At 40.6% G+C, this 13,265-nt stretch overlaps 1 protein-coding gene across 1 annotated transcript in view; it reads left to right on the plus strand.

Annotated features, from left to right (window-relative positions):
* LOC307026363 (sodium/hydrogen exchanger 9-like) overlaps positions 1–13,265 on the plus strand; it is an 84,769-nt gene that overhangs the window by 14,085 nt on the left and 57,419 nt on the right. The window contains exon 6 of the mRNA XM_079661705.1: positions 8,526–8,631. Within this exon, the coding sequence (XP_079517831.1) occupies positions 8,526–8,631 (106 nt within the window). The remainder of the gene's footprint in view (positions 1–8,525; positions 8,632–13,265) is intronic.

Raw genomic sequence — 13,265 nt, forward strand, 5'->3', positions numbered from 1 at the left:
CTGAACATCAGCAGGAGAGGACTCTTTAAAGTAGAGACACTACATACTGATATAAACCTGAACACCAGCAGGAGAGGACTCTTTAAAGTAGAGACACTACATACTGATATACACCTGAACATCAGCAGGAGAGGACTCTTTAAAGTAGAGACACTACATACTGATATACACCTGAACATCAGCAGGAGAGGACTCTTTAAAGTAGAGACACTACATACTGATATACACCTGAACATCAGCAGGAGAGGACTCTTTAAAGTAGAGACACTACATACTGATATAAACCTGAACACCAGCAGGAGAGGACTCTTTAAAGTAGAGACACTACATACTGATATACACCTGAACATCAGCAGGAGAGGACTCTTTAAAGTAGAGACACTACATCAGGGGCGTCAAACTCAAGGCCCGGGGGCCAAATCCGGCCCGCAACTTCATTTTATGCGGCCCCGCAAGAGCTTGCAAAGAATATAATACGTTAATTATATGGCTACTTGCCACTTTACAGAAGCAGATTGCCCATAAACTACATGTCCCACAATGCATCTCGTTTTGTGACATGCGCACTGAAGAGACTTGCAATTATTTGCCCTGGACTTCTGCTTTCAGACGTAGTTCATTACTAAGTTATTATCCTATCCGATAATAATCCAATTCAGAGGCAATAATGTAATATAATACATTATTTTATATATATATTATATATTTATATAGTTACAACCGGCCCTTTGAGTGCAACCTTTATGCGAATGTGGCCCGCGATGAGATTGACTTTGACACCCCTGCACTACAGTACATACTGATATACACCGGAAAATTATCCGAATATGTCCTCTTTAACATTTTGTGTCAACCCTTTACTCATAAAACTCCCCACTCTGCTCACGCCATCCTTGTCTTGTCACGGTAATATATGACAAAGATTAATAGCTGAGTCTAAATGCATGATCAAAGTCACAATGCCCTCTCAGTCTGAATCACTGCTTTGAACTACGAGGAACCGCAATTTATTCCGTGTTCTTCAAGAGCAGTCAAGTGGGATGTCATAAGGCAGCGCTGATGTTAATGTCCTCATTTGGTGATGAATTATTTATACCAATAAGTGGTTGATCTGAGTGAGTGTCAAAGAGAAGATGTAGATTATGATGCAGCTGTCGTTCTGGGTGACGTGATTGTCCCATGTCACGCTGCTCACTTTGATTACAATCACAACACAATGCATCTCTAACCGTGGACACCAAGGCCTCGTGACTTTCACCGTCTCACAATGTCCAAATATAGCGCTGGCTTTCTGATTTACTGAAAGACGGTCATTAAAAATGTCCCTGTCCACTTCTCTGCCTTGCATTAAAAGCACCAAAAGATATTCCTTAAAACAAGAAACAAACGAGTAGATCTTGGTTTTAAAGTATGCAATGCTGCCTCGTGTGTATGTGGTTCTCATTTGAGTGATGGTGCATTCAGGAGCCGATGCCAATACAGTTTGTCATTTTTTGCTATTTATTTACCGACTGATCGAGTGGCATGTGGTCGAGGAAAATGTATGTGACGTTTTTTGACTTTTTCAGTCAGATATATATATCCTTTATTTAACCGGGTAAAAGTCTCATTGAGATTCAAATCTGTTTTTCAAGAGCGACCCGGCCAAGAGGGCAGCATGAACAAAGCTACACAAAACAATACAGGCAGACGAATACAGCTGTGAAACACAAATGAAACGGCAAATGAAATAAACTATTATTTCCACTATGTGTAATATGTCATGTAAAGCGCTTTGAGCTCTTGAAAAAGCACTCATTATTATAATTATAAAACGTGAAAAAACTGGCATAATTTTAAAACGACTTCAATGATGGGATATACGAGCAATCATATCGACCGATGGATTCTTGTTCTGTCCTTTAAGATGGACTTGAACTCCCCCAAAGTGATCAAATCTGAGAGTTTCAGCTCCTTCTGTAGTCAAAGTCAACCTCAAAATATGTTTGTACTCACAGAAAGATCAAAATACTGTTTCCCACGGTCCCGAGGTATTCAAAAACTCACACATTAAAATGCAAGAACACTCAATAATTTACAAAAAACCCCACAAAATAACCGTTTACTTCAAGTAAGCAGGATATATATAAAAAGATGATGTGCACAGTAGGGATGGGAATTTGAAAGCAAATGTATATTCGAATATTCGAGCCCCAAAAAAATGGTTAACCGATTAACCGAAATGTATATCCTTTAAAAAAAAAAAAAATGTGGGAAAATAATTTACAATTATAATTTTTTTAATTTTGAAAAATAAATAAATAGATGTTCAAATAAGTAAAGAAATCAAGTCAAATTTGTCAAATGTATTGAACTGGTGATCACAGTTTGAACAGTTGACAGCTAAAGGCCTAAAGCTTTCATGCTTAAAACATAACTTGTTTTTTAAATTAAAGAGGGATCAAACACGAACAGCATAACGGGTTATGGTAACGTAACCCGTGACAACAGAGATCAACAACCTCTAACAGGGCCTATGCACAGAATGCAACTATTCAATACTCATTCTTCTTTAAGAATATGAGCATGTCTACTCAGGGGAGAGGCGGGTTCGGAGGCGATTCACAATCAGGCCAGCTGTAGAGAAGACCCTCTCAGCTGGAATTTGGGCATAAGATGAGGTTTGAGTCTGCGTGATCTGCGTGTAGGGAGGGGCAGCAGCCATATCGTTAGCTAGAACTAGCTAGATCTGATGGATTTGGACATAAACGCAAGTGAAGTATAACCGGACGAGAGAGAGAGATCAGCACCTGCAGCTCTGCCCGCTGTGAGGGACCGTGAGCGGAGCAAAACACACCTTTAGACCTAACACACTTAGCTATGGCACTGTCGTATACATTGAATTATTCCATTTGATAATATGTAATCAGCTTAGGCACCCCTCCCAAAAGAACTTAAAATAAATTACAATAAAAATATTCATAACTCCTATTCGAATACCTGAATAATTTTTGAATAATCGTTCCCATCCCTAGTGCATCATCATCATCATCTTCATCATCATCGTCTTCTGTATATTATTCCAATCAGAACAGTGGGTGAATTTGGTCTCTTGACGAATAAGACTTTTCCCCCCTGATGTCATAACCTCTCGTGTGACGATGACTCTTTGTGTCACGTACGGACTGAAATGATGGAGATCTGGAGAACGCAGGCTGGCAGCCAGGCTTTGTGTGAAACTGGAGCCCAGTAATTGAGCCACTTTGACGGCACTCGAAGATGCAATATTACAGAGGTATTTGATTGGCTGGATTCTCTTTGCAGCCAAAATGAATCCATTGAAATTCCCCTGAGAGCAGCAAAAGAATGGCATACTGTATGATGCCTTTGCTTTCAATATCACTCATTTGGATGCTAATCCAGGGTTCAGATGTTGATACTGTACTAGTGTTCCTGGAGATTTGAAAGAACTATGGAGTAAACATTTTTTAAATTGCAGATTACAAATGGTGGTCTTTTTAACGGAGGCGATAAGATTCATATTTTTAGAGTCAACATGTGTTTATCTGACTAGTATTTCTTATTTTTAAACTAGATTGTAAGCATGGTAGACTCTTACTTTAAGCTGAATTGAAACAATATGTGAGCTCGATTTTCTACTTTTCTCAATTTCGTATTTATGTAACGCCCCTTTGAGCACTTTTAAAAGCACTTGATAAATACAATTTATTTGCATTTGATTGTTTTATTTGTTTTTATTTATTTGTATAATTATAATGAATAGATAGGTCAAAATATATATGATAAATATTATTCGATATATGCAGACATTTTCTAGTAATTACATTACATTACATGTCACTTGTTAGACACTTTTATCCAAAGCAACTTCAATACTGTGGACCCTACAGGAGCAATTTGGGGTGAAGGTTCTTGCCCAGTGGGGTTTGAATGTGACCGCCTGATCCGAACACCAACGCACAACCCACTGCGCCACACACCTCCGTAGTAATGCCACCAGCTGATTTAAAGGTGGAAGCAGTATCTATGTTTACAACCCTTTCCAGTGTTTCCCCATTCTACCTGAGCAATTATAGATTGTATTAATCCTTTTTGTTGGTAAGAGAAGCGTTCAAAGTGTGTCATTCTTATGTTGCAAAAACATCCCTAGCATCTGTTTCCGTCAGGGTGCAGCTATTGATTTTAAATTGTTGGTTTTATGTAAGCCCCCCAAAGCACTGCAGCCATGAAACCTGTTCTCCTTTCAGAATAAGAAACACGGTTCAGGTCACAAAGTGGAACGCCTGCTGCGCTCCATCCTCTCGCCTCAGGGATGGTTACAAAAGGTCGGAGAAAAACCGTCATTACCTCCTCAAAGGGAAAAGTCTTTTGGTATGTCAGAACGAGCTGGGCCAGGTGTCAGCGGTAACTAACGTGATTTAAAGCAAATATTTAAACTTAGTTAAACGTGCACATAACTCGATTTTACCGGTGCAACATCGTACACAGAACTGAGGGCAGCGAAGGAGTGGGAACAGAGAGATTGAATTGGCTGAACAAGTGGAGTAATGTTATGTGGTGTTAGGTGTGAAATTGGTAAGATTTGAACAAAGATAGGCAACCAACATTTGCATGGTTGCCAGTACAAGTAAATCACCTTTTCTGTGCGACCTGTGTTGGCTTGAATACATTTCTAAGTGTTACACAATCTCAAAAGCCATATAATGAGTAAGTTCTTAAGGTTTAATTAGCATTGTCTCCATTTATTATTAAAAGGTACCTACAAAGAACTCCTGTACGATTCAGAGTAGAAAAGCACAGCTGGAAAACTCCTAATTATAAAGTGCTGGTTTGCTTCTAAACTGTGATAAATATCTTCACCTGCTGCAGTATTTCAACCTGTTGGTGCACTTTCCAATGCCTTCAAAATATGTTGCCTTTCCTTACGCAGCACTGGGGGGATTATAGTAATTCCCCGGTGACCGTTAGCTACTCTCTCGGTGTTAAATCTGACTAATTTGGTGAAATCAGAGAGCAAATCCCGTGCTCTCACTCTGACTGAGGCGGCCGCCAGCTTTTAGCCTCTGCAGCGCCGGGTAGTTTGACCTAATAAGGCTTCCATTAGACCCTTTTGTATTATATCTGAAATAATTGTCTACTCTCTTCCACCTTATGGTGTTGCTGTGGAAACTGATGAACACTTGACAGCTGTAAGGACAGCGTAACCATGACAACGCAGCCGACCCGCGTGCATGCTTGAGTGTGTGTGTTTGTGTGTTTGTGTGTTTAGACAGTGCTTTGTGTTATTTTTTTCTTGCAGTGACATGCTATCATCAGCAAAGCATTATGGGAGCAGGCAGATGGAGCCGTCCTGGCTTTAAGGGCCCTTGAGATACAGGATTGTTCCCCTGCAAAACAGGAAGAAGTCAAAACCTTTCTTTAGACCAAAGACCCTGATATGTCAAAACATGTCCTGAGGCTGCTCTCTTATTATCAGTCTGCTCAAATGCTGCCCTCCCTGACCTGGTGTTCACTACGGACACACTCTGTATTCATATCACAGATTTCCCTGAAACTTAGGCAACAGTTTTTGGTCAACAGGTGGAATAGTAATCTACCGGGTGCTGTTATTGTTTTGGATGTGATATTGTCTGGCCTTCAGAATGGAATCGCTCTGAGTCTCTGTTTTCCTATGTATCCTCATAAATATGTGTGTGTGTGTGTCTTTCTCCATACCTGGCAATGTTTTCATTATATGGTAATTTTATTTTGCTTGTTTCCCTTGTGGCAGTTACAACAAGGATTTTCGGCGGACATTTTCTTCCAATCGACTGTTTACATATATATCTGTTTGTCTACATCTATCCAATGTGAAACACACACACACACACACACACACACACACACACACACACACACACACACACACACACACACCTAGATACAACAATGCCACAGTCAGTATCTTGCAGAAGGAGATACTTGCGGTGTCACCGAGTGTCGAGCTGACAGTCAGTGTCAGTATTCCTCTCGTCACTCACTGTCAACACTGTGTGTGTGTGTGTGTGTGTGTGTGTGTGTGTGTGTGTGTGTGTGTGTGTGTGTGTGTGTGTGTGTGTGTGTGTGTGTGTGTGTGTGTGTGTGTGTGTGTGTGTGTGTGTGTGTGTGTGTGTGTGTGTGTGTGTGTGTGTGTGTGTGTGTGTGTGTGTGTGTGTGTGTGTGTGTGTGTGTGTGTGTGTGTGTGTGTGTGTGTGTGTGCTCATTCATATGCTCAGCATTTGTTTATTGTTTGCTGTCTGCGAAGTCACCGTGGAGTTGAGCTGATACTCCTCTAAGCAGATGTTGATCGATGCTGCAATGACTAATAAGCTGTTTGTATTTTTCACCACAGATTTGAATCTTAAAGAGCCGGTGTGACGTATTTAGGGGGATCTATTAGCAGAAATTGAAAATAATATTGTTGTGTTTTGATTGGTGTATAATCAGGATAATGGCCTTTTGATTACCAAAACTAATCTCTGGGGAGCAATGGTAAAATTGACTGTTTTCCCTTTAGTTGCCCAAAAAATTACATAATCAGATTAATGTTACATATCTTAAAATTGGGGATTAGTAGCAGGGTTACAATGTTAGTAAAAAACTAAAAATAGCATATTGTGTTTGTTGTAAGACGATCAGACTGCCTGACTATGCTTAATGAAAAGCAGGTTTTCCTATAAACAAAATCATTTTGGATCCTAAATATCTTGGTTTATCCTAATGACTTCTTGGCTTAATGGTTTTTAAATCAAAGGCTGTTTGACTTTTTGTTGCATAGCTTTCCATTGATTTGCCACAAATTTCAGATGTGTCATCAGCTTTACTGAGTGGTTGTGGCTTCCCAGCATTTAACCTCTGTACATGATTCACACCGTGACATCACATAGTAGCTGAATCATCTGCAGACGTTACAGTAAATCCTGGAGGGTCCCTCCCCCAGTCTCGAGTGCTGACGAAACTCAGAAAAATAGCCTTTGACCTATCAAAGTCCATTCTTCTCAGGATTCAAATCAGCCTTAGGTAGATGGAGGCTAGGATACACGTTTGAAAAAGCAGTCCAACTTTGCAGCTAACGTACATTTCTAGTGATAGTTTATATCAGTATGTAGTGTCTCTACTTTAAAGAGTCCTCTCCTGCTGATGTTCAGGTGTATATCAGTATGTAGTGTCTCTACTTTAAAGAGTCCTCTCCTGCTGATGTTCAGGTGTATATCAGTATATAGTGTCTCTACTTTAAAGAGTCCTCTCCTGCTGATGTTCAGGTGTATATCAGTATGTAGTGTCTCTACTTTAAAGAGTCCTCTCCTCTGATGTTCAGGTGTATATCAGTATGTAGTGTCTCTACTTTAAAGAGTCCTCTCCTGCTGATGTTCAGGTGTATATCAGTATGTAGTGTCTCTACATGTCTTCATGCTTTAATGTTCATAAAGCTTTTTATTCTTCTCATACTGTCTGTGCTGCAGCACCTCTTTTCACCCTCTGTCTGAAACCAGAGCCTAGTCTGCTCTGATTGGTTAGCTGGCCGGCTCTGTCGTGATTGGTCAACCAGCTTAGAGATGTCCTGCCCCTTAGCCTATCAATTACAATGTCTTGGAACACACGAGGGTCCGATTGAGGCGTTTCGGGCTAGAAAACCCCCAAAAGCTTCATAGGGCCGTCTGAAAGTCATCCAATAGTGGTGAGGAACTGAATGAAGTGTGGAGGAATTTATTGTGTTGCTGAGCAGTAAGTGTATGTTGCATTATTTAAAGCAGGGCTGCCTTTAATTGGCTCCTTTTGGATGTTTTAACCAGCTGCAACATCGTAGCTCTAAGCCTTCCCTTCTCCCATCAGCGCTCTCTCAAGATTCCCAGAATCCTTGTTGCTATTTCCCTCTAAGGTGAAAACTGCAGCAATGCTCTCGGCTAATAAATACACACCCCTATGTATATACACTTTTAACAAACACAGAGAACGGTAAACATAAAAACCTGCAGCTCTTACGATAAGGAAACTGTAACTGCCACATTTCTCATATATAAAAAAGGTCACTGGACTCTGATGATTTGCAATGAGGCTGCACCTATATTGCAATTGTGATGTGCTATTTAGTGTTTAATCATTCAATGATACAACACAAAGGCAAACGTTCACTTACATTTTTAGATGTTTGTGCACTTGCATGACAATCTCATCATAAATACAGAAAAAAGTAACGAGAAAACGATCGGCATTTCCTGCTTTCTTTGCTCACATACATTCTACTTTCCAGAGCTTTGTGAATGTCCTTCTGCTTGGGCTCTACAGGTCTTTAGGTTTAGTTACTCTGGCTGTTCAAAGTGTCAGAACCCTCTTTCTGGGGCTGTCAGTGTGTTGTTATTTCCCTGACAGGAAATCTCCCTGATGCTCCGGTCTGTGGAAGTAGAGGGGATATCTCGCACCACTTTTGCTGTGGGATTAGCAGAGGAGTTATTGTGCTTCATGCTGTCTTCAATAACCGTAACTCATGTGTTTGTTTTTCTTTGTAGTTGCAGTCCTTGGCCTGTTGTCAGAGCTGCGTTTGGACCTGGATCTGCACAGCCTGCTGTTTGGAGAGAGTGTCCTGAATGATGCCGTGGCCATCGTCCTGACACAGTGAGAAAGTCATTTTAGGATTTGTCTCTGCCCTCCAAGTGTGATATCTTTTCTAGGATAATTGTGTGGGAGCTCAGTCGGCTTTTTTAGCAATTGGTGGCAAGGGGGTGGAAGTGAGGGGGAGGAAATGGATGCTGCCAGCTGTAGGGAAAGTGTGCGATTGGCAAAACCGCATTAGTGCTTTAGATGCTATGCAGTGGACTGCGTAAGCGAGTTGCCCGTGGCACTGTCAGCATCTCATTAAAGTTCTCACTGGAGAGACTCACTGCCAGGGAAGAGACACGCTCCCAGCTAACAAATCCGCCTGACACAGATACTGTCAAGCTCGGACAGAATACAGCATGAGACCCTCAGTGAGGTCGCCACCATGCAGTCATGCTTCCTTCATGCATTTCATTTGCTTCTCTACTTTTCCCTTTCTCCACGTTTGCACTCAAATGTGTTTGTTTGTCCTTCTCACACACATTGCAGCCATTGTCTGCTCTATGTACACATTGCTAGTGGATACAACTATTCAAGTAGACGTTCTAACAGATGGCACGAAGGAGACGGAGAAGGGAGAAAACTCACACAGGTCCACATTAGATTCAAGATTCAAAGGCTTTATTCTCATATGCACACTATCGACAGTGTAATGAAACGTCACAGGCTCCTAGAACAATGCAACATAAATATCTACACTGAACAAAAATATAAACGCAACACTTTTGGTTTTGCTCCCATTTTTCATGAGATGAACTCAAAGATCTAAAACATTTTCTAAATACACAAAATAACCATTTCTCTCAAATATTGTTCACAAATCTGAAAAGATCTGTGATAGTGAGCACTTCTCCTTTGCCGAGATAATCCATCCCACCTCACAGGTGTGGCATATCAAGATGCTGATTAGACAGCATGATTATTGCACAGGTGTGCCTTAGGCTGGCCACAATAAAAGGCCACTCTGAAAAGTAGAGATTTGCTTTATTGGGGGGGTCTGGGGGGGTCTGGGGGGGTCCGAAAACCGGTCAGTATCTGGTGTGAGGGTTAGGGTTAGGGTTAGGGTAATGTTATGAATCGAGTGGCCCATGGTGGTGGTGGGGTTATGGTATGGGCAGGCGTATGTTATGGACGACGAACACAGGCCACTCGATTCACAACGTTACCCTAACCCTAACCCTCACACCAGATACTGACTGGTTTTCGGACCCCCCCAGACCCCCCCAATAAAGCAAAACTGCACGTTTCAGAGTGGCCTTTTATTGTGGCCAGCCTAAGGCACACCTGTGCAATAATCATGCTGTCTAATCAGCATCTTGATATGCCACACCTGTGAGGTGGGATGGATTATCTGGGCAAAGGAGAAGTGCTCACTATCACACATTTTTTCAGATTTGTGAACAATATTTGAGAGAAATGGTTATTTTGTGTTTATATAAAATGTTTTAGATCTTTGTGTTCATCTCATGAAAAACGGGAGCAAAACAAAAGTGTTGCGTTTATGTTTTTGTTCAGTTCATAAAACAATAAAAAGCAAATTTTAAAAAACAGTAACATAGTGCAAGAAGAAACAGAGTAGAATAGCAAGATTACCGTTTGTTGCAAGGCCAATGTGCAAGTAATGCATGAAGTAAACTACACAGTATGCGTATGTCAAAAAATACAATAAGTAACATTTTGCAGAGAAGGTTGGAAGTGAATAAGAAAATGCATGAGTCTATACACATGGAAATAGAATAAGATCAACATTAAAGTCCAGGGACTGAATCGAGGTGGGAAGGAGAAGATATGTGTGCATATTGTGTTCACACAGAGCGACGCCTCACATGCACACGTCCCTCTGTGATCGGCCCAGACAGACAGGTGGAGGGAAAAGGAGGCGAGTGTGAGGATTGTTGTGTTCACACTGTGGCTGCCGTCTCTGTGTACATTGAAGTGCAGAGGAGGGACAAACGTTCACATAGGGCTGCGTTTGTTTCTGGAGTGGCGTGACCGGCCTTCATGCCGTCGCCTGTCACTCGACTGGCTGCCGGTCGCCTGGCTCCACTCACAAAGCTGGCTCTTATTAGCGAGCCACGCGGGGCCCTGGCACTGGAATTTTAACAAGCTCCCAGAGCAGCTACGCTTCGAGCTGATGTGCCCTCTCTCTCCGAATGTCCTGCTCCAGAAAGCCCGGACCCAGACACCACTCAGCCAGGTTCACTGACATCTTGACAGAGATGGCAACAGTACACACATCCTTTGCTCAAGTAGAAGTACAGAGACTCGTGTTTAAAAATACTCTGGTAAAAGTGCTGACTAAACTTCTTTACTCAAGTCAAATTAAAGAGGCTTTGAAATGTACTTCAGTAAAAAGTACCCATAACTAGCAGCTGTTTTAAAGAGTACCTGACCTCCCTTTATATTAATAGAACAATAATGTCATTGTTAGCTAATGAATGTTTCCATGCTGAACAACGGCAACATGACAACGTTTCCATTGGTCCCTCTTCTTTAGAGAAGACCAGGAAATGATGGATACACGGATCGTGTTCAAATCAATAGGCACGCAATGACTCTAAATAATAATGATCACGCCACCAAACACACATTCAGACTAAAGGAACCAGCCTGTTTGGAAAATGAGAGAAGTAGAAAGTACAGGTATTTGAGTTCAACATGTAAGAAGTAGAAAGTACAGGTATTTGAGTTCAACATGTAAGAAGTAGAAAGTACAGGTATTTGAGTTCAACATGTAAGAAGTAGAAAGTACAGGTATTTGAGTTCAACATGTAAGAAGTAGAAAGTACAGGTATTTGTGTTCAACATGTAAGAAGTAGAAAGTACAGGTATTTGTGTTCAACATGTAAGAAGTAGAAAGTACAGGTATTTGGGTTCAATATGTAAGAAATAGAAAGTACAGGTATTTGGGTTCATCATGTAAGAAGTAGAAAGTACAGGTATTTGAGTTCAACATGTAAGAAGTAGAAAGTACAGGTATTTGGGTTCAACATGTAAGAAGTAGAAAGTACAGGTATTTGTGTTCAACATGTAAGAAGTAGAAAGTACAGGTATTTGTGTTCAACATGTAAGAAGTAGAAAGTACAGGTATTTGAGTTCAAAATGTAAGAAGTAGAAAGTAGGCCTACAGGTATTTGGGTTCAATATGTAAGAAGTAGAAAGTACAGGTATTTGGGTTCAACATGTAAGAAATAGAAAGTACAGGTATTTGGGTTCAATATGTAAGAAATAGAAAGTACAGGTATTTGTGTTCAACATGTAAGAAGTAGAAAGTACAGGTATTTGAGTTCAATATGTAAGAAGTAGAAAGTACAGGTATTTGGGTTCAACATGTAAGAAATAGAAAGTACAGGTATTTGGGTTCAATATGTAAGAAATAGAAAGTACAGGTATTTGGGTTCAACATGTAAGAAATAGAAAGTACAGGTATTTGGGTTCAATATGTAAGAAATAGAAAGTACAGGTATTTGGGTTCAATATGTAAGAAATAGAAAGTACAGGTATTTGGGTTCAACATGTAAGAAATAGAAAGTACAGGTATTTGAGTTCAACATGTAAGAAGTAGAAAGTACAGGTATTTGGGTTCAACATGTAAGAAGTAGAAAGTACAGGTATTTGGGTTCAACATGTAAGAAGTAGAAAGTACAGGTATTTGGGTTCAATATGTAAGAAATAGAAAGTACAGTTATTTGGGTTCAACATGTAAGAAGTAGAAAGTACAGGTATTTGGGTTCAACATGTAAGAAGTAGAAAGTACAGGTATTTGAGTTCAACATGTGAGAAGTAGAAAGTACAGGTATTTGTGTTCAACATGTGAGAAATAGAAAATACAGGTATTTGTGTTCAACATGTGAGAAGTAGAAAATACAGGTATTTGTGTTCAACATGTAAGAAGTAGAAAGTACAGGTATTTGAGTTCAACATGTGAGAAGTAGAAAATACAGGTATTTGTGTTCAACATGTGAGAAGTAGAAAATACAGGTATTTGTGTTCAACATGTAAGAAGTAGAAAGTACAGGTATTTGGGTTCAACATGTAAGAAATAGAAAATACAGGTATTTGTGTTCAACATGTAAGAAGTAGAAAGTACAGGTATTTGGGTTCAACATGTAAGAAATAGAAAGTACAGGTATTTGGGTTCAACATGTAAGAAGTAGAAAGTACAGGTATTTGTGTTCAACATGTAAGAAGTCAAAGTAAAAAGTAGTGGAGTAAAGTACTGATACCAGAACAATGTACTTAAGTCCAGTAACGAAGTATTTGTACTCCACTACTTCCCACCTCTGGTAACAGATACTCTCCTCAGAGGGTCACACTGACCGGAGACAAGCAGCCAGATGTAATTTGCTAACAGAGCTGGAGGCTTTATTGTCACGGACGGGATAATAGATGTTCCCCTTCAGCTTGCTGAGCTCATTAGCGATAACTTGATTGATTCTTCCACTGTTGCTGTGCAGATTAAAGCATGTTGTGCTAGCTCAACCTGATGGCATGAAAGGTGAAGTACACAGTTCATTTGTCAGAGATGTTCTGACCAGTGGCGTCTGGCCCACCCACAGCTAATCAGCGCGTCATAGCGATTTTGACGTTGCTGACAAGCCCAGAAGGAAGTGCCACAAACTGCAGTTCCTCTAGTGGCCGACAGGGGGTGG

Source organism: Notothenia rossii (assembly GCF_949606895.1).
Source record: "Notothenia rossii genome assembly, chromosome: 12".
NCBI lineage: Eukaryota > Metazoa > Chordata > Actinopteri > Perciformes > Nototheniidae > Notothenia > Notothenia rossii.